General features: G+C 37.0%; 2 protein-coding genes, 1 non-coding gene and 1 pseudogene across 3 annotated transcripts; all 4 read left to right on the top strand.

The window, feature by feature from the left end:
* The first annotated feature begins 4,580 nt into the window (after positions 1 to 4,580).
* Positions 4,581 to 4,654, top strand: TRNAN-GUU (transfer RNA asparagine (anticodon GUU)). Its single transcript has one exon. It is a non-coding gene; the product is annotated as a tRNA-Asn (tRNA).
* Positions 4,655 to 10,826: 6,172 nt separating this feature from the next.
* LOC104216090 (uncharacterized) lies at positions 10,827 to 11,312 on the top strand. The gene is made up of 2 exons (XM_009766051.1): positions 10,827 to 11,046; positions 11,128 to 11,312. Exons 1-2 carry the CDS (start codon positions 10,827 to 10,829, stop codon positions 11,310 to 11,312), a joined length of 405 nt encoding a protein of 134 aa, XP_009764353.1.
* Positions 11,313 to 12,317: 1,005 nt separating this feature from the next.
* On the top strand, positions 12,318 to 16,069 carry LOC138880023 (uncharacterized). The gene is made up of 3 exons (XM_070159674.1): positions 12,318 to 12,529; positions 12,656 to 12,740; positions 15,998 to 16,069. Exons 1-3 carry the CDS (start codon positions 12,318 to 12,320, stop codon positions 16,067 to 16,069), a joined length of 369 nt encoding a protein of 122 aa, XP_070015775.1.
* Positions 16,070 to 19,842: 3,773 nt separating this feature from the next.
* Positions 19,843 to 20,881, top strand: LOC104216088 (metalloendoproteinase 3-MMP-like; annotated as a pseudogene).
* The last annotated feature ends 415 nt before the right edge of the window (positions 20,882 to 21,296 follow it).

Genomic DNA, 21,296 nt, shown 5'->3' with positions numbered 1-21,296 from the left:
GGTGGTGCAACAAGCTATAGGTCAATACTCTTTCACATATATTGGATTAGAGACCTTGGATACTAATGTTATTGTAGTATAGTTGATCTCCTTTAACAGTTTCTCATTTTCAAGAATTGCAGGATAGCCTAGTAACTTCATCTCCTATTATTTTCTAATACTCTTTAAAGAATTAATCTGCAGTGAACCCATCTATTCCAGGAGACTTGTCATAAGGTAAATCCCTCCTGAAGCACTTCCATTCTTGTGACAGGTTGAATAAGAGCTTGTTGTTGCTCTTTATTTAGGCATGGTCCATCTTTGGCATAGTAGGTATTTAGGCATGACTACTCTTGAGCACTTGTTCCTAGCAGACTTTGAAAGAAGTGTGTGAATTCTTTTTGCACCTGTGTAGGATCTGTTAGTTGCACTCCTTGATCATTCCATATTGAAACAATACTATTTCTCTCTTGTCTAGCTTTGAGTTGAACATGGAAGAACTTAGAGTTTGAATCCCCATGATTGATCCAGACAGCTTTGGATTTTTGTCTAAGCACTCTTTCATGGATAGTAGACCGTTTCTCTAGTTCCAGCAATATGTCTCTCTCTCTCTGATAGAATCAGTTGAGGAGTATAGAGATTATTTGCCAATTCACTTTGGATGTCACTGAGCTTTGACTGTGACTCCTCTAGTTTATGATATAGGGATGACATTTCTTTATTCATGGTCATAGTTACTTGCTCAATATGCTTCAGCTTCTTGCGCACTCTGTATATAGTATGCCCTGCGATGTTAATCTCCCAAGCTTTTTAAGTCGCCTCTTAAATGCTTCCTGATGTAGTAGCACATTTAGCAATCTGAAAGGCTAGGGTAGTCTCTGTCTAGGCACAATGACAGAGATGAGGATGGGTGAGTGATCTGAGCATCTCAGAATAAGATAAGAAGCTTTTAGATTGTCATAAGTGATGAACCATTGAGCATTGCCAAGAGCCCAGTCAATTAAACTATAAATTTTATCCTCGGGATCTTGTTTATTACTCCATGAAAACTGACATTCCTTCCTTCTGATTTGGCCCAAGCCAACTTTATCTATACATTCCTAAAAATCTTATTTTTCTGCTTGCTGGATAGGAGCTCCATTAACTCTATCACGAACCAACAGAACAGTATTGAAATCCCCCATTATCACCCATGGTTCTGTCATAGTATTGTTTATTCTTTTCAATTGCTCCCAAATTTGCTTCCTACCTTCAATAGTGTTATAACCGTATATATAAGTGGTATGGCAAGCAAATCTAGAATATTTGTCTTTCACATAGCAGTGCACTAATTGAGGATGTGATGATAAAATCCTAACCATAACCTGTTGTGACTTCCAACATACCCATATTCTGCCGTTAGGATTTGAGTTATAGTCTGTATCTACCTGCCAAGAATTACTCATAAAAATAATTTAAGAAAATCTCTTTCTACTAATCTATCACTAATTATGTAGCTTGAAAACAAGAGCAAAAACATGAATAAAAAGGTTAATTATCATTAGCAAAAAAAAAAAAAAAAAATCATAGAACGATGGAAAGAGACAAAGAAACAAATGGAGATTTGAATAAAAAGAAGGGAAAATGCATAAGTACCCTGAACTAAGGTCGAAGTTCCAACTACACACCTTATCATTGCCGGGGGTCCTATCACTCTCACTGAGCTTTTTTAAAACGGAATAAATATCATCCTAAAATTGAATGACCAAATTCTTGGCGGGCAGTAAAATACACACGTAGCCACGTGTCTATTTCGTAATTTTTGAATTTTTTTCTCTTTCTATTCCTTCTTTTCTCTTTCTTTTTATCCTATTACACTTTCTTTTTTAAAAATTCTTTCATTTTGGAAAAAATAGATGAAGACAAAATACGTCAGTAGGAGATATAGAGTTAAAATTAAAAAAAGGTAAAGGGTACAACAGAATTATGGAGTAATAAGTAAAGATATAATTAGAAAGAAAAATAGGAAACAATCCCAACACACCAAATCGGTTGTTTCATAAAATGGGGCTTCTCACTATTTCGGAACAATAAATTTAACAATACAATCAATTTTAATAAATAATCAAAACAAATATTATTTTGGGATAACAATATAATAAGATACAATATGTAACAACCATCCAAGCAAGCTGTTAAGGACGTAAAAAATGATATTCCCTCCGGTCTACTTTAATTGATTTTTGGCCTACTTTTTGTGCTCCATAATATTTGATTTTTTCAGATATCAAGAAGGAATTAATTTCTTTTTTCCGAAGTTGTCCTTGGAATAAAAAGTCTAGGAGTGTTTGTACGTTGTATTTTCAATGAACAAATTAAGACTAATTTGATCAATTTCATTATTAATTAATACTAAAGATGAATTTTTTAATATATATAAAAATAACAAAAAAAAATAATTAAAGTAAATCGAAGGGAATACTTAAAATGGACTGAAGGGAGTGATTAAATTTGAGGATTTTGTTATGAAACTGGATCCTATCCAACTTTTACCGCAGCACAAATTTTCAGGTAAAGCATGCTGCCATAAAGGTGTCGGAGAAAATATTCAAACATCCCCGGAATTAAATATATAAAAGATGGGGATCTAATTTTTTGCTTACAGTTTTCATATAATTTTTCTCCTAACTTAAATTAGTTGTGTGAGGCTCCTTTTTGTCTCACAAGTTTGTTGACCCCAATCTTACACTTTTAGGTTCACAAAAATTGGGTCCACAAAACTGTGAGACAAAAAAGATGTCTTATACAACTAGTGTCAGTTGTATAAGACACAAAATAAAATTTTCCAATTAACCTAATCAATTACGTACAAGTCTTCTTCTAGCCTGAATTTCCTGACCTTTTATTTTGGATGCGGTTCAAATTAAATGAAAGAAAGGTCGACCAATACATTTCCCTCACGAAACATTTTTGCAATTAGCCATTTCAGAACCACGAGTTAAGCGTGGGTACCAAAATGTACTCTCGGTTTAGCTAGAGTTGCCACAAATTAACCAAAATAAATCATACATAAAAATTAAAATCTTGAACCACTCTCTGATTTCGTCCAATAGCCAATGTTTACTTTCGGTCTGTCCACTAGTATTGGACTATTGGGTTCATACTGGTGATGTGGACAAATTGAGATCAACTATTGTATGTGTTTTTTTTCCTGTCATGCAATATTTGGAACTGTCTTCTTCATTCTCCAACCAGTTTAATTTCTCTTCAAAACATCTTATTAATTGGTGCAATATGTATCAATTACTAGCGTTTTTCTAGGTGAGCAGGCAGACGGGCCACTCCAGTGTGCAAGTTGTTCAGCCATACGAATAATAAATGGTCATTGTACACAAATTTCTTGAATATATGACATTTGACATGACGATTATTGCTTACTTATTAGACATGTGAAGTGAAATTTGTAGACATATATTGTTTGACCGATTTACTAAATCACTTAGTGAAGAGTGACAAGACTTTTTAGGTTTGTTTTCAAGACTTACTGTGCTGTGTGTTTATTTGTTATTCATTCATCTATATAAGGATATAATATATAATGAATTAATCTAAGCAACCGTTCATTCAATAGCTTAAAATATTTAAATAAATAGCTTTTGAAGTACGTCGGCGAAGGTATCCAATTTTTCCTTAGATATTTGTTGAAAGTGTGCACTTTTCTTTAGATATTTGTAAAAGAGAGACCCAATAAAAAACAATTACCTTTTTTTCTTTTTCATGATGAAACAAATTAAACAATTATTCTATCAGCACTTTGTTTTTTGGGAAAAGATTGTACAGAGACTTAAAGTGGAGAAGAGAATGACAAAAATAGGTAAGCGATTAAAAGTCTTTGAATTGTAACATTTCAGAAAACAACTCATCAAGAAAAAACACAAGCTGTAAAGCAACAATTTTCCAACTTATCTCTTCTTCAATCCTAAACCTTCCAATCATGTCAATTTTTGTTCCTTTCAATTACTTTTTTCTACATCCTTTTTCTTCTTCATCCAGATCTTTCAAATTTTCCGTTACATTCCAATTAAATCAAAATCACGACGCTAGTGATATATATATATATTTTTTTTTTTTGTATTTCTCGTCTTTTTCTTTTCCTCTCCTTAGTGCATCTATATGCTCGTGGGGACCAAAACTTGAAATAGACAATGGGTAGATTTCTTGCTTGGACATGACAGTTCTATGGAATTGGTCATTAGTGTTGAATAAAATGTATTACTTATTATATGAATATAAGTCAATTAGTAATCTAATATTGTCCCCCTTTATTTCCTTTTATTTCAATTAGAAGGACTAATGCGAGGAATTAGAAGGCAAAATTTAGTACAGGCACTCAATATATGTTACACCAAATTATATCATCCATCAAGGTAAATGATAAATTAATAAAGTACTATGTATTAATTATGATTTAGTATAACATAGTATGTGAAGACTACTTATTATGTATTTATTGAGTTGATGAAGACATTGCTATGGAAAAGTTTATTCCGAATTAGAGCCCACGAAATGTCAGACGTATAGGAAGGATATATTTTCATATTTAGTACTAAACAAACCAAACGGCTGGAATAGCTCAGTTGGTTAGAGCGTGTGGCTGTTAACCACAAGGTCGGAGGTTCAAGCCCTCCTTCTAGCGTTATTATATTTTTTTATCGTTTTGCTTAGATGGCCTAAATCTAGCCATTAAAATGGCCATACGCTCTCTTTTTTAGCGTAGTTCTCTTTTTTATGGGACATTTGCATCTATACCCATTTTTTGTGTCATGTTTTAACTTGTGTCCGCTTTGCAAAAAAATTGCAACCGTACCTGCTTTTTCGCATAACTTCAGCATACGAGACTGAAGTAGCAAAGGCAATCACGCAAAACTTCAGCATTCTAGTAGCTGGGTCTGAAGTTCAGCTCTAGAGCTGAAGTTTTTGTTTTGTAACTGGTGAGTTTTTGTTTGTAACTGGCGAACTTCATGCTTATTCCACTGTCCTCATTGAAATACAGGCAAGAATTGAAATTAATTTCTTCATCATCTTTATGATTCTAATACTAACATCTTTGTCTGCATGCATATATATATATATATATATATATATATATATATATATATATATATATATATTACGTACGACAATATGCATACTCATGTTTTTGTTGCTGAATTTGTGCTTGACTTAAAAATCATAACTGCGTAATTGAAATATGTGCCTTGGTTAATGTTAGAACACCGTAATTTGATTAAATATATCCATGTATCTATAGATGTATGTATCTTTATACAGTCTAATTAAAATAAAATAAATACTCATTTAACAAAAAACAATGTCCAGCTAAAGGTGGCCTTCTAGAAACGACGTATATATGGAGATCACTGGGAGAAGGAGAACGAGAAAAGGGGTTGAAGTTATTTAAAAAATGGGTACAAATTAAAAAAAAATTAAAAAATGAGCATATGTTAAATGGGGGCGACCAAATAAGGCGCCCGTGCAATTTTTACCTTTTTTATTGGCAAAACAATAATGGGCTAACTGTCAACCTATACGCCCAATCTAGCCACTAAGATGGCCTAAATCGGAGTAGAATCTTATGGACTAATCCAGCAGCTATTTCCACACTAACTGCTAGCCCATAGAGATTTGGATTGTTGTTCAACAAAAGGAATGCTGATTTTTAAGGAGGAAGTGCATGGTTGGCCTCTAATAACACATGTATTTACTTTTAATCTACCGTTTAAAATATCTTTAGTCTTTAGCCACTGCTTTAATAAACTTTAACTGCCCGAACGAAAATACCTTTCTGCTCATGTCCTTAACTTCAGGACTTCTGTACTACATGTCCTTAACTTTGAACTTGGAACTCTAAGTTCAGGACTTCAGGACTACATGTCCTTAACTTTTGAACTTATAACTCTAAGTTCAGGACTACATGTCCTTAACTTTTGAACTTGGAACTCTAAGTTCAGGACTTCAAGGCTACATGTCCTTAACTTTTGAACTTGGAATTCAAACTTCAAGACCAAGCGTCCTTAACTTTTGAACTTGTAAGTCAAAGTTAAGGACTCATTGTCCTTAACTTTGAACTTGTAACTGTAAGTTAAGAACTGCTTGTCCTTAACTTTTGAACGTGTAACTATAAGTTAAGGACTGTCTGTCCTTAACTTTTGAACTTGAAAATCAAAGTTAAGGACCTATTGTCCTTAACTTTTGAACTTGTAACTGTAAGTGAAGGACTGTCTGTCCTTAACTTTAGAACTTGTAATTGTAAGTTAAGGACTGCTTGTCCTTAACTTTTGAACTTGTGTCCTTAACTATTGAACTTAACTTTAGGACTTCAAGACTACATTTCCTTAACTTTTGAACTTGAAACTCTAAGTTCAGGACCGTGTCCTTAACTTTTGAATTTAACTTTAGGACTTCAGGACTACATGTCCTTAACTTCTGGGAAGGAATTGCATTTCATGTTTACTCATCACTCTTTTTCTTATTTTCACAATGTCATATCTTAATCTTTTTTTTTTTAAATCTGGAACCTCTCCCCATACTCCTTTTGCTTTTATAATCGTTCCCTTATGTTCTTCATGCTTGTTTAGCTTATCAACAAGAACTATAACCAAAGACATTTAACATTCAGTAGCATTAATAGAAGTTCGTACCATTTGGTGCTCTCGTTGACCTTCCTTACCAATGGGTGAAGGTGAGGTTCCGAATACACGATTGCGCACCTTAGATGTGGAAATGAAACAGTATAAATACACTGCATTTCCGTTTGGGAAAAGAGATAGAAGAAATGGTAACACAGTCTTTTCATATTAATTTTAATAGACTAGTGGCTACTATTGCTAAGCATTTAAAATGCTGGATAAAAAATAAATACCAGCTTAAACAGTGGCTACCCCACGCCATTTCTACGATTTTTAAGGAAAGAAATTGAGTTATTTACATAAAATCTCATAAAAAGGAGATTTAGCCGGATAGCCTCATATACTTTCATCCCTACGAACAACACCAACAACAATAATAACCTAGTAAAATCCTATAAGTGGGGTCTGGGGAGAGTAGTGTGTACGCAGACCTTACCCCTACCCCGAAGGGGTAGAGAGGCTGTTTTCGAAAAACCCTCAACTCAAGATAATAAAAAGACAAAAGGAGAGAATATTAAATTTACCACGGAGATCATAGGGAAAAAGGAACATAAAATGCAGAAGAAAAATGCAAAGCGAAAACGATGGCTAGTAAATGGATCCTGCGTCGAAAATAGAAAATAGTAAGACACGACATTGCCCCTAGATATCTTAGACAAAACCCCACCGGACTAGGCTCACAAAGGTACAAAGTAACGTAAGACTCAACTACCTCCTAGCCTACAACTGTAATACTCGACCTCCACAACTTCCTATCAAGTGTCATGTCATCGAAAATCTAAAGTCTCGCCATATCCTGCCTGATCACCTCTGCCCAATACTCTTAGGTCGCCCTCTACCTCTTCTCGTGCCTTCCACAACCAGCCACTCACACCTCCTTACTGGAGCATCTGGGCTTCTCCTCTGTACATGCTCGAACCATTTGAGCCTCGCTTCCCGCATCTTGTCATCAATGGGAGCCACGTGCACCTTCTCCCGAAATAAATAAAAAAAGACCCAAGAGTCACAGAGGAGTTTTTCATACTTTGTTTTCACACATAAATTCACGGGCGCCATTGCTTCTGATTCCATTTTATCAACAAGTGCCCTTATATTGTTGAGTTATCGGTTCTTGATTTAAATGAAATTAAAAAAGGAGAAAAGTGAAGGCACAAAACAACGAAGTGAAGCAAAGGCACGGATCACTTCGCGAAATGGAAGAATTTCAAAATCCGATGGCCACATGACGCGCGGAGGCAAACGCGGATTCCAACTTCTCCCATCCGAAGTTGGATTGAAAAGTTCCACCTCTCATCAACCCTAAGTAATATAAATACATCAAAGAACGACTTTTTAAGGGTGAGACAACATTTTTGAAGGCAAGAACAAGCAAGGAGCAAGGCGGAAGATTCAGAAACGACTTTTTATCTTTCTTCTTTCTTTTTCTATTATTAGTGATGAATTCATATATTATAGTTGTGTAAACAATTATGAGTAGCTAAACTCTTTATTCTAGGGTTTGATGGAACCTCTTGGAGGATGAAATTTTGTTGCGTTTAATATAAGTTTGCCATCGAATTTTCTCTACTTGTTCAACTACGTGATTATTGTAGTTGGTTGAAGCGCCCTCAATTGACTATGCTTATTTAGTGTGTATTACTTGGAAAAGGGTACATATTTAGGTAGTTGTTGAACAACATCACTCCTAACGTATATAAGGGATCAATACGGAGGGTTTAAAGGTGAGATTAGGAATAACGAAATCTTGGTGGGAACTTAGTGAGAGGTGAACTAATTCCAGCTAGCGTAGTTCGGAAGAATACATCTAGTAAATTGTTGTAGTTGCTCAGAAGATAATTACGACATCTAAAGTGCACACAATCGCTAGAGAATATCTAGGCAAATTTATAGGAGACGTAGCGGAGAGATTCCGATAAGAAGGGAAATCGTAACCCTAGACCTTTCCAATCTTGTCTACAATATTTGCTTTGTTAATAATAAAATTACAGCTTTTTAATTACCTTACTCTTAGTTAGTAAACAGTCAACTCATTATTCAATATTTCTGGAAGTTATTTCTTGAATTCTTACAAAACTAGCAATTATGATTAGTAGGTTAATTCCATGTGAGATTCGACTCCGAACCTGTAAACCGAATTATATTTACAATGATCGCTTTGTCTTTTTTATAAGGAATAGTTGGGCATGATCAAATTTTGCGCCGTTGCCGGGGAATTAACGATTTTATTAATTACAGCTAGAAGAATTTCTAGGATTCTTAGTTTAATTAATTTTCTTCATTTAAATTCATTATATTGAAGGTATAACATTTGTAGTCGTGTGTGTTACATCTGCATGCCTAGGAACTCTTCAAGAACTGGTGAATTCTTTGAAGTATTACCGGATTTTGAGAAAGCTTTTAAGGCATTAAATCGTTCAAACAAGAAAGACAAACAACAACAAAACCTAACGGAACACATCGAACTAGACATGGGGTATGTCATAGACGACTGAAATAACATAAACAATGTGAATGACCCGAACAATCAAGGTGTGGAACCTCTTGTGACAGAAGCATCCTTGTATGATTGGCCGCAACCCACTGCTCAAAACCTGGCAACCGCAATTGTAGTCCCTCTGATACAAGCGAAATCATTTCAAATTACAAACAACATACGACATTTGTTGAGAACAAAGGACTGTTCTCGGGGTCTTACATTGAAGATCCTTAGCAATATATGAAAAAATTTCTGTCGATTTATGTCACGCAAAGGCAACCGAATGTGAAACCTAAAGCAATAAGACTGTTGTTGATTCTATTCTCAGTGACGGGAGAGGCTTAGACTAGGCTCAATTCGCTCCCCATAAACTCCATCACTACTTGGGAGGAATTAGTCAAGCCGTTTTTGAACAAATTTTACCCACCCAATAAGACTGCCAGGCAAGTTGATCAGATATTGAGCTTCATACAGAAACCAACTGAAAACACTGCAAGAAACGTGTGAGAGTTTCAAGGGGATGCTAGTAAAGTGTCCACACCATGGCATTCCCAATCAGATGTTAAGGCAAATGTTCTACATGGGATTGGTACACAACTTATAGGCCAATGTTGATGCTTCAGCATGTGGAGAATTTTTGAGCAAATCATTAAGAGAATGTAAGGTCTTACTTCATAAAATGGCTTAAAATTCGGGATGGATAACAAGAGACTCTACAATCACTCATGTAGTTGACTCAGTAGCTCTAGACCCAAACAACTCCATGGCTGAGAATATGGCTACTATGATGATGCAATTGAGTATCCTAACCAACAAGATTGATGAGTCATGCTAGAATCAGGTGCACATAGTTGACACGACAACTGGAGGATTATGCACACCATACATTAATCAGCCATATGTGTGCTCGTGAAGTGGTGAGACTGACAATCAGAACTATCAAGAGAATATAAACTATGTGAGCAACTATGGAGGCCAGAGACAATGTGGTCAGACTTGGGGACATCAGAATCAACAATATAGGCTAGCACAGCAGCAGTACAATAATAATAATAATCTGGGAGCTGCATGACCACAGGGTCAGGTTGCGCCTATCAAAGGCAACAAGGGTACAATCAGCAGAATCAGCAACTAGCTTATCAACAACCTCAACAACAACAAATAGTGCGACAAGAAGATGGGTTGTTTGAAATTAAAGAAATGGTGCAACAACTCATTAGATCCAGGGGAAAATGGAAGAAAAGGTAGTATCACACGACTAAGCTATAAAGGGCATTGAGGTTCAACTAGGGAAAATATCCAGGGCCCTTAACAATCATCCTTAATGGACATTACCTGCGCACACACATGTTAACCCGAAAGAGCAGGGCCCGAAGCAGTTGATGGCTGTGAATCTGAGAAATGGTAGAGATCTTGATCTAGAGCAAGAAGTTGCTCGTGAAAGCCAATCAACTGAGATACGTGTGCTAATACCAATTGAGCTAGATGAGTTAACTGAGCTAATATAAGTAAGAGTGCAGCCAGCTTAGGAAGAACTAAGCAAAGATAAAGAGGTTGCAAAGGAGACTGAGAAAGTGCAAGAGAAGGCATTAGAAAAAGTGCCTGAGCATGATCTAACTCAAGTCACAGGAAAGAAACGACCGCCAGCACCTTTCCCATAGAGGTTGACCAAATATCAAAAGGATGAGTTGTATAAGAAACTCATGGAGATGTTAAAGCAGATTCAGGTGAACATTCCACTGATTGATGCTTTGAGAGAGATGCCCGGTTATGCAAAAAAGATGAAGGACTTGATGTCTCGCAAGTTCGACTTTCAAGACTTGGCAATTGTGACATTGACTCAGACCTGTAGTGATGTTATGATAAGACCTATAGCTGAGAAGCTATCCGACCCTGTAAGCTTCATAATTCCATGCACCATAGGTAGCTAAGAATTTGCCAAAACATTGTGTTATTTGGTTGCGAGCATAAATCTAATGCCATTGGTTATCTATAAAACATTAGGCATTGGAAGAGCAAGGCCCACATCCATGTTACTACAACTAGCTGACCTAACTATGAAAAGGCCACCAGGTATACTTGACGATGTACTTGTGCAAGTTGGAAAGTTTGTGTTTCTGGTGGTTTTTGTCATTATGGACTGCCATGTTGATGAGGATATTCCCATAATTGTGAAACTGAGGAGCTGAAGATGAGGCTAAATAATGAAGAAATAGCATTTATTGCGCAAAAGTATATGCGGCGACCTAGTGAGTTTGCAAATTGCTCTTTGATAGAAGCAGTGGATGTGATCTTGGAGGAAGATGATGAGGCACTTAATGCAAAAGACCCTCTAGCAGCCTGCCTCATGAACTTAGAAGAAGTAAATGGTGAGGACTTGGCAAAATGGGTGTTGACTCTTGAAGGCCAAGGGTACTGAAAAAGAGAGCTTGAATTCGAGCCTTTACATTTAGAAGAGAGAAACACCCCTCCAGCTAAGCCACCGACCGAAGCGCCACCATAGTTGGAGCTTAAACCGCTACCATCTCACCTTAGGTATGCTTTATTGGGACCTAACTCAACTTTACTTGTTATTATCTCATCTAGTTTGTTAGATGTGCAAGTAGAACATCTTTTGCAAGTGTTGAAAGAGTGCAAGACTAAAATTGGTTGGACCATTGCAGACATTAAGGGTATCAGATCGGCCTTCTGTATGCATAAGATTCTACTGGAAGATTGCACAAACCTTTTAGAGAATATCAAAGAAGATTGAACCCCAACGTGAAAGAAGTCATAAAGAAGGAAGTAATCAAGTGGTTAGATGCGGGAATTATTTTTCCCATCTCTGACAGCAACTGGGTTAGCCCAGTTTAGTGAGTGCCAAAGAAAAGTGGGATGAGTGTTGTGCAAAACGAGAACAACAAGTTGATTTCAACAAGAACAGTCACAGAATGGAGAATTTGTATGGACTACAGAAGATTGAACAAGGTCACCCGAAAAGACCATTTTCCCATGTTGTTCATTGATCAGATGCTAGATAGATTGGCAGGAAGGTCCTGCTTTTGCTTCTTGAATGGATACTCGGGGTATAATTAGATCTCCATTCCCCGGAGGATAGAGATAAAACATCTTTCACCTATCCATATGACATTTATAATTTTTGGAGAATGCCGTTTGGCCAATGTAGTGCACCCGCCACATTCCAAATGTGCATGATGGCCATCTTCATAGATATGATAGAGGACATAATGGAAATTTTCATGGATGATTTCTCAGTGGTGGGGAACTCATTTGATGACTGCTTTAGGAATCTGAAAAGAGTGTTGCAGAGATGTATGGAGACTAATCTGGTGCTAAACTGGGAAAAATACTGCTTTAGGATGTATGGCTCGAAGTTAATTGTTTATACTGACCATGCTGTTGTCAGGTACCTAATTGAGAAAAAGGATTCAAAATCACGCCTGATTTGATGAGTGCTGCTACTACAAGAATTCAACTTGGAAATCCATGACTTAAAGGGAACGAAAAACCAAATGGCTGATCACTTGTCCAGGTTGGAAGGAGCGGAGAACAAGGTTGAGGTAGAAGAGATTGTGGAAACTTTCTCGGATGAACAAATATTGGCCACAAGCCTTCAGGTAGTGCCATGATATGCAGTTGTTGCAAACTACCTGGCAAGCAGTATTATCCCCTATGTCCTATCCTATGTGCAAAAGAAAAAACTCTTTCGTGATTATCGCATGTACTTTTGGGATGAGCCTTATCTGCTCAGAATTTGTGTTGAAAACATAATCCAGAGATGTATTCTCGAGATAAACCAATCTTCTATTTTGTAGGCTTGTCACGTATCCCAATATGGTGGCCATTTCGAGGGAGTAAGGACAACTCCAAAAGTGTTGGAGTCGCGCTTCTACAAGCCGGCATTGTTCAAAGATGCACACTTCTAGGTGAAGGGTTGTGATGAATGCCAACGGACTATGAATATTTCCCGCCAACATGAGATGCCCATGAAACCAAGTCAGGAGGTGGAAGTATTTGATGTATAGGGAATCGATTTCATGGGGCCTTTTGTTAGCTCATATGGAACAAGTACATGCTCGTAGCTATGAACTATGTGTCAAAATGGGTAGAAGCTGTGACACTCCCTACAAATGATGCAAAAGAGGTCATTGGTTTTTAAGAAAGGATACATTCACCTGTTTTGGCATTCCAAGGGAAATAATCAGTGATAGATGCACTCACTTCTACAACTACAACCGAGCCTTCGCAAAGTTCTTAGAAAAATATGGTGTGCACCACAAGGTTGCCACCCCATATCACCTACAAACAAGTGGGCAAGTGGAGGTTTCGAACAGAGAGATAAAGAGTATTTTGACAAAGACCGTGAATGCTACAAGAATGGATTAGGCGAGAAAGTTAGACGATGCACTCTGGGCTTATCTTACCACTTTCAAAACTCCAATTGGTATGTCGCCATATAGATTTGTGTTTGGGAAGGTGTGTCACTTACCCGTGAAGTTGGAGCGTAGAGCTTGCAGGCATTGAGGCAACTGAATCTCGATATGGAAGCTGCGGGTACAAGTAGAGTCACAAAGTTGCATGATCTTGATGAGTTCCATTACCATACTTTTGAGAGCACAAGACTATACAAGGAGAGAATGAAGATGATGTATAAAAAATATTCTTGAGTGGAGTTTTAAACCTGGAGATGTGGTATTGCTATACAATTCAAAATTGAAGTTGTTTCCGCGAAAGTTGAAGTCACGATGGTCAGGACCATTTCGTGTGGTAGAGATACATTCAACTGGATCCATCAAGATTTCATTGGAAGATGGCTCCCGCAAGTTCAAAGTAAATGGACAAAGGCTAAAACATTACCAAGTCATGGTTGAGGAAGATAACATGATCTCGACCTTGTACTTGAAAGATCCTTGATAAGGGATAGCCGGAGTCGTATCGCGACGTTAAATCAGGCGCTTCGTGGGAGGCAACCCATGGTTTTGTTGTAATTCATTGTACCACGACGTTAAATCAAGCGCTTCTTGGGAGGCAACTCAATTTTTTTGTATTTTTCTTTATTTTCCTTGTTTGATTTGAAATTGTGGAAGCATTGACATGTTTATGAATGTTGCAGGAATGCGATTGTGTGAAATGGAATGACTCGGGGTGAAGAAATCATGAGAAAAGGCCAAAAGTGGCTAAATTCAAAAAGCTGAAAAATAGCCAGCACTGGGCTTGTCTAAATCCCTACCTTGCGCGAAGGCAGACGCAGTCCCAGGCCAGCCAAATTAAAAAAAATAGTAAAGTCCACCAATGGCGCGACTGCCTTCGCAAAAATTGCAAAGCTGAAAAAAATGGCTCGTTTGGTCGTGTTTGCGCTCGCGCGCAGCACGCTCGTGGATGAGCCAACCCTGCCACCAGCTCTCGCGGGCAGTGAACTGATCTCATTGCGTGACTCGCTGCGCGAATTTTTTTCTTTCCTCATTCATTTTTTTTCTTTTCTTTTTAGCCGCCCGGGTTTGTCCTTTTTCTTTATTTCTTTCTTTGTTCCCTCTCTCTATTCCCATCCCACGAAAAATGCCCCATCCCTCTCTCCCGTTCCCTCACTTGTTCCCCTACTGGTAAGAATTTCCAAACCCTTTTCCTTTATTTTTTGTTTCACCCCACCCCACATAACAACCCGCTTCTATCCGCCCTTAGGTTTGTTTTTGTTTTTCTCTTTCTTTCGTGTTATGGTTTATTGTGGTAGAATAATTGAATTTTGAATTTTGGAGTATAGTTTGCTCTAAATTTTGACAAGAGGGGTTGCTCTGATGGTAAGCAACCTCCACTTCCAACCAAGAGGTTGTGAGTTCGAGTCTCCCCAAGAGTAAGGTGGGAAGTTCTTGGAGGGAAGGATGCCGATGGTCTATTTGGAAACAACCTCTCTACCTCAGGGTAGGGATAAGGTCTGCGTATACACTACCCTCCCCAGACCCCACTAAGTGGGATTATACTGGGTTGTTGTTGTTGTTGTTGTTGTTGTTGTAGTTTGCTCTAGATTTTGTTGGTAGTTGTGTATGATGTTGAAAACTACAATTCCCACCACCTCACTCAAATTGGGAGGGCAAAACACATACCACTTGCATTGAAATATGATGGTAAAAATTATACATATAAGGTGTTCGAAAAATTGCCCGAATCAGAATTTTGATAGGTTTTGCAAAGTCTGAGTATGTGTTTTGTATCTATTGCAGTCTCTAAAACATCAGCTCGATGCCATGGAGCCGGTGGTAGTCGTAGCCGCCCCCAAAGAAACCACCAACCGATCTTTTGATCTTTTTGTTTAGTTGCGTATCAACTTCATTTTTGTATTGCTTGAATGCATCAATTATTTCATCTTTACTATTAAGTAAATAAATATAGCAATATCTAGTATTATCTTCAATAAAAGTTATGAAATACATTTTCCCACCGCGAGATGGTATTGACTTCATGTCGCAAATATCTGTGTGAATTAAGTCTAAAGGATTTGAATTCCTTTCAACTAACTTATAAGGATACTTAACATACTTTGATTCCACACATATTTGACATTTCGAGCTATTGCATTCAATTGATTTGGTAATATGAATATCTCCTGAGTGTGGAGTAGTCGTTTAGGGGTCTTTGCACTTAAATTGCATTTTTTTAGAACGAATGTCAACCCGCGGACAACTTAGGCACGACTCGTAAGTCGTCCTACCCACTTGATCTTCAATGATGCTAAGTAACCTTGTAACAATGCAATTCAATTTTAGTATTCAATTGTACCGTGGTTGCACACTTACACTTTCGGGCTAAGTGTGGTTGCAATGTGTACCGCTATGACTCAATGTTACACATTAGACTAATATGTGTTTTGTATCTATTGCAGTCTCTAAAACACCAGCTCGATGCCATGGAGCCGATGGTAGTGGTAGCAACTCCCAAAGAAACCACCAACTGATCTTTTGATCTTTTTGTTTAGTTGCGTTTCAACTTCATTTTTGTATTGCTTGAATGCATCAATTGCTTCATCTTTACTATTAAGTAAGTAAATATAGCAATATCTAGTATTATCTTCAATAAAAGTTATGAAATACATTTTCCTACCGCGAGATGGTATTGACTTCATGTCGCAAATATCTGTGTGAATTAAGTCTAAAGGATTTGAATTCCTTTCAACTAACTTATAAGGATGCTTAACATACTTTGATTCCACACATATTTGACATTTCGAGCTATTGCATTCAAACTTAGGCAATACTTCCAAATTAATCATTTTTGCCAAATTTTTGAAGTTGACGTGGCCTAAGTGTTCATGCCATAATTTATTTGACTCAAGCAAGTAAGAAGAAGCTGGAATTTTATTCATATCAATGGCAATTATATTGAGTTCGAAAAGTCCCTCAATAAGGTAACCTTTTCCTACATACATTTTATTCTTACTAACTATAACCTTGTCGGAAATAAAAACAGGACTTAAAGTCATTTTTGACTAGAAGTGATGTCGAGATTAAATTCTTCTGCATTTCAGGAAATGAAGGACATCATTTAGAGTTACAATCTTGCCAGAAGTCATCTTCAAAGCTATCTTGCCCGTTCGTTCAATTTTTGCAGTAGCAGAATTTGCCATAAAAATTGTCTCATTGGGTCCAGGGGGAGCATAAGAAGTAACCAACTCCTTGTTAGAACAAACATGACAAGTTTTCCCCGAATCAATCCAACATTCTCTATGATTTCTGATTAGGTTGCATTCCGAAAGCATAGCACATAAATCGTCTATTTCATCATTCTTCTCAATCATGTTTGCTTGACTTTTCTTCTTGTCCTTCTTTGGTGCACGACATTCAGCAGCCTTGTGTCTAACCTTTCCACAATTGAGGCAATTACATTTGAACTTCTTTTTGCTTGGGTAATTCTTTGGTCCAGACGACTTCTTTCTTTTTTTGCTCGTTGAAGCTTCCTTAACAATATTTGTACCCACTATTGTTGAATTTCCACAAGACTTCTTTTCTGCAGCCTTGTTGTCCTCTTCAATTCTTAGGCGAACAATAAGGTCTTCCAATGTCATCTCCTTGCGCTTATATTTCAAGTAGTTTTTAAAGTCCTTCCACATCGGAAACAATTTTCAATAAATGCCGCAACTTGAAACGCGTCATTTATGACCATACCTAAAATCATAAATTTAGGATTAATAATATAATCAATATCTATAATAAAAATATTGATTTGATTTATATCTTCGGCAAGGAGGTCATGAACGATGACTTGTAGTTCTTTAACTTGAGTTATGACAGACTTACTGTCAACCATTTTAAAGTCCAAGAACTTTGCGGCGACAAACTTCTTTAGTCCAGCATCTTCCGTCTTGTACTTCTTTTCAAGAGCGTTCCACAACTCTTTCGAAGTTTCCATGACACTATAAACGTTGTACAAGCTATCTTCCAAACAACTCAATACATAATTTTTGCACAAGAAGTCAAAATTCTTTCATGCCTCCATGACCACAAATCGCTCATTAGCCGAAGTCTCTTCTCCCAAGACTGGAACGCCCTCGCTTATAAAGCGCTGCAGACTGAGTGTGGTCAGGTATAAGAATATTTTCTGCTGCCAGTGTTTGAAGTCCACGCCGAAAAAAATTTCAAGCTTTTCTGCCGGTGCCATCACCGGTGCAGGCGTTGTTCGACTTGAAGACGTCGTAGCCATGGCAGCAATAGTCGTTCCAACAGAAATATTTTGTTGTTCCGTACTTGTTATTATTTTTCTGTAAAAGAAATTGACAGAAACAAAATTAATATCTCGGTGAATTTTTTATATCTTAAAATTGAATACAAACAACCGAGTAGAAAATCACAAGGATTTTAATCTCGAATTGAGTAGAAAGTCACAAAGACTTTAATCTCAAACTAGAGTAGAAAATCCGAAAATTTTAATCTCCAAAAGGGGAGTAGAAAATCACTACGATTTTAGTCTCCCAAACGAGAAAATAAGATGAATACATAAATATTAAATTCCTTAAGCTTGTTATCTCACTAAATTCAAAACCAGAAAATCAGTAAAAATTAATTTAAGAAAACAGAACAGAAAAAATTCCGAGCCCACAAGTTTCTTGTGTGTCCTTAAGGAATTTAATCCCCTCGCAGTTGCTCAAGGTTTCGGATTAATTCCTCCCAGGATAGAACGGAATAACTATTCTGTGATAGCGGCACTTCAAATCACAGAACTTCGGCAAACTCAAATGGCGGAGCAAATCATACAAAGTGCTTATGTTTTTGCTTTTGAAAAACAATGCAGAAGATAGAGGGGAGAGATATTCAGATTTCAGTGGTAGAAAATGAGGCTAAGCCTCTCTATTTATAGCAACCGAAGAGGTGCCTGCCGAAGCCGAGCCGAGCGAGCGACTACGACGGCGCCAAGCACCACTTCTTCTTAACTATTTAAAAGCTCGAAAATGTGCTTCTCTATATAAGCACAAAAATTTTCTTTCTTTCTTTCAATGAGGGACAAAGTGCATTAGTAAAGTGAACTAATTCAAAATTTCATTTCCCTCCATTTATTTTCCCACCATTTTTCATTCACACCTCTTTTGTTTATACTAACAAAACCCAACACTGATTGTCTTGCCTTCCTATTTCCATGCATTTTCTCTTTTGTTAGTGTTAGTCTTTTTCTCGCCTCTTTGCTTCTGTTGTCTATATTCTCCTTTGAATCTTTGTTATGTTGTTTTATCTATAAACAAGTTCATTGGGGAAAGAAGAAAAAGAAAGGAACAGAATGAGCAAACCGAAACCTCACCACTAATTCCATGTGTAAAAAAATTGTTTTCTGCATCGTCTGTATTCTCTTTTTTCCTACTTCAATTCATTTTCCTGAAACTAAGGTGGTATAATTAGAGCTTAAAGATTACGAATGATATTTCGTTAAGGTTTTCCTCTGCATTTTGTCTTTTAAGTGAATAGTGAGCAGGTATAGCTCAAATAGGACATCTTCTATTGCATCATAAGCAATATCGATCTGGTTTATCAAAGCATACAGTTTCTAATTTTTGAGGTATATTTTGTCTTTTTGCATTGACATCATAGTATATTGCGGGCTTTAGGTGCTTAAATAAGAATTATCTTCAGAAGCTCATATTAATTCAGAGTCCTTTTTGACCTAGGAGATTAGTTTATGTTCAACATTGTTCAAAATGTTAATGGATTTGCATCACTGGCTAGATCCTCCTATAGGATCTAATTTAGGTGTCTTTATAACTAATTAGCATAGAATGTGAGTAGTATTTCTGCTCCAAGCAGAGTTCAGAAATCTGGAGTTTGTTTTTCTAAAATGATGCAAAAGGAAAAGTCCAATGGAAGACACAACTTTGTTCTGAAGAGTGAAGAGTGAAGATTTTCTTGATATGATGCATTTTACCTCTTTAGTTTACTACGCTATACAAATTCAAACTAGTCAAATCGGTGAACTTTAAATATTGAATGATTAAATTTAAAAAAAAAAACAAACAAATAAACTCTCAAGAACCATTCAAACTGATTCTACAAAGTTTTCAAAAAAAACATAAATTTCTTGTACATTTTCGGACGTCTTACTCAAACGTTTCCACACCGGCATTTCTTGTTTTCTTAAAAAAAAAATAAAAAAATCCGTAGATATATGTATTGAAAAACCTTCAAATTGAGCTTAAATGTAAGACATAAAAGAAGACCTTTTCCCTTTCCACAAAGTAACATCGACAAAATGAGAATTCCCTTTTTTAGCTTCTTTTCTGTTGCGGTAATAATCATTAATGCTTCTTCTCCAGGTTTCTGCTCGTTTTTACACTAACATTTCTTCAATCTGCATGGAACCATTTCAACAAGTATTTGGGTTGCCATGTTGGCCAAAAAATCGAAGGCTTAGCTAAAATCAAGCAGTATTTTCAACATTTTGGGTATATAAATTCTTTGAACAAAAATTTCACTCATGAATTTGATGACGTTCTTTTTTCGGCACTTAAAACTTATCAGCTTAACTTTAACCTTAACACAACCGGAGAATTCGACGCGGTCACTCTTCAACATATGATAAAACCCAGATGCGGAAATCCAGATATAGTTAATGGCACTACTAGTATGAACTCCGGCAAGTCCCCGGCGAATTCTCCGGCCCTGCATAAGGTGGCTCATTTCTCGTATTTCAAAGGCCGGCCACGTTAAGGCAGCGTTTGGACGGGCGTTTGATAAATGGTCGGAGGTAACGCCGTTAAGTTTCAGAGAGACGGGTTCTTATAGAACAGCGTATATTCGGATCGGGTTTTTGGTCGGGGATCATGGAGATGGTAATCCGTTTGATGGGCCAATGAAGATTTTGGCCCATGCATTTTCACCGCCTACGGGATTTTTCCACTTAGATGGGGAGGAGAATTGGGTCGTAGACGGCGGGTTTTTGAAAGAACCGGTGTTGGAAATATCGGGTGTGGATCTTGAATCGGTTGCGGTTCATGAAATCGGGCATTTATTGGGTTTGGATCATTCTTCCGAAAAAGAAGCGATTATGTTTCCTACTCTTGGTGCTGGTGTAAGGAAAGTGGAATTGTCGAGTGATGATGTTAAGGGGGTTCAGATGTTATATGGGTCGAACCCGAATAATAATGGGTCAAGTACTGTTTTTACACCGAGTCAAGAGAATGACATCACTTTTGGTTCATTGTGGGGTCATAAGTTTTCGTTGGTTATTGGATTCTTTTTAGCATTTGCGCTTTGAATTTTGGTGTGATTATGTTAGTTGTATGATTTTATTATTTTTGGAATACTTGGTCAATAATATACTCCATGCAGTACACATGATGATTGATCAATTCAAGTATATATTCATTTTATATTTGTGAGAGGTGCTAATTAACTTTAATTTGACAAGACTAGTGGTGCTTATGTTCTTGTCAAGTTATGTACGTGGAAGAATGTTCCACAATAGTTACCCTTAGCTCTGCTCTTATTCCTCCTAAAAAAAATTTAGTATAAATGTCCGTCCGTTCGAGAGCTATATCTCAACTATGGTTTAGCTCTAACCTCCTTAACTATGAGTTGCTCGCTCTTGAGGAAACGTTATCGTGATTGTGTTTTGATCGTCCAATAGAACTCGATCTCACCGTTGGAAGAAATTAGTGGACATCTCAAAAAAGAGTCTCATGAATTTGGAAGAGCTCCTTTAAA

The sequence above is a fragment of the Nicotiana sylvestris genome, chromosome 10 (genome assembly GCF_000393655.2).
Source record: "Nicotiana sylvestris chromosome 10, ASM39365v2, whole genome shotgun sequence".
Lineage (NCBI taxonomy): Eukaryota > Viridiplantae > Streptophyta > Magnoliopsida > Solanales > Solanaceae > Nicotiana > Nicotiana sylvestris.
Note: the sequence above shows the minus strand (reverse complement) of the source record. Positions and strands in the feature narration are given on the sequence as shown.

Excerpts from the sequence above, each read along its gene's own strand:
- LOC138880023 (XM_070159674.1), top strand. The coding sequence starts at position 12,318 with ATGGCCATCTTCATAGATATGATAGAGGACATAATGGAAATTTTCATG. Across the intron at positions 12,530-12,655 it reads ACTGACCATGCTGTTGTCAG|GTTGGAAGGAGCGGAGAACA; the intron begins GTACCTAATTGA and ends TCACTTGTCCAG. Across the intron at positions 12,741-15,997 it reads TATTGGCCACAAGCCTTCAG|TCTCTAAAACACCAGCTCGA; the intron begins GTAGTGCCATGA and ends TATCTATTGCAG.
- LOC104216090 (XM_009766051.1), top strand. The coding sequence starts at position 10,827 with ATGGAGATGTTAAAGCAGATTCAGGTGAACATTCCACTGATTGATGCT. Across the intron at positions 11,047-11,127 it reads CATAATTCCATGCACCATAG|GCATTGGAAGAGCAAGGCCC; the intron begins GTAGCTAAGAAT and ends ATAAAACATTAG.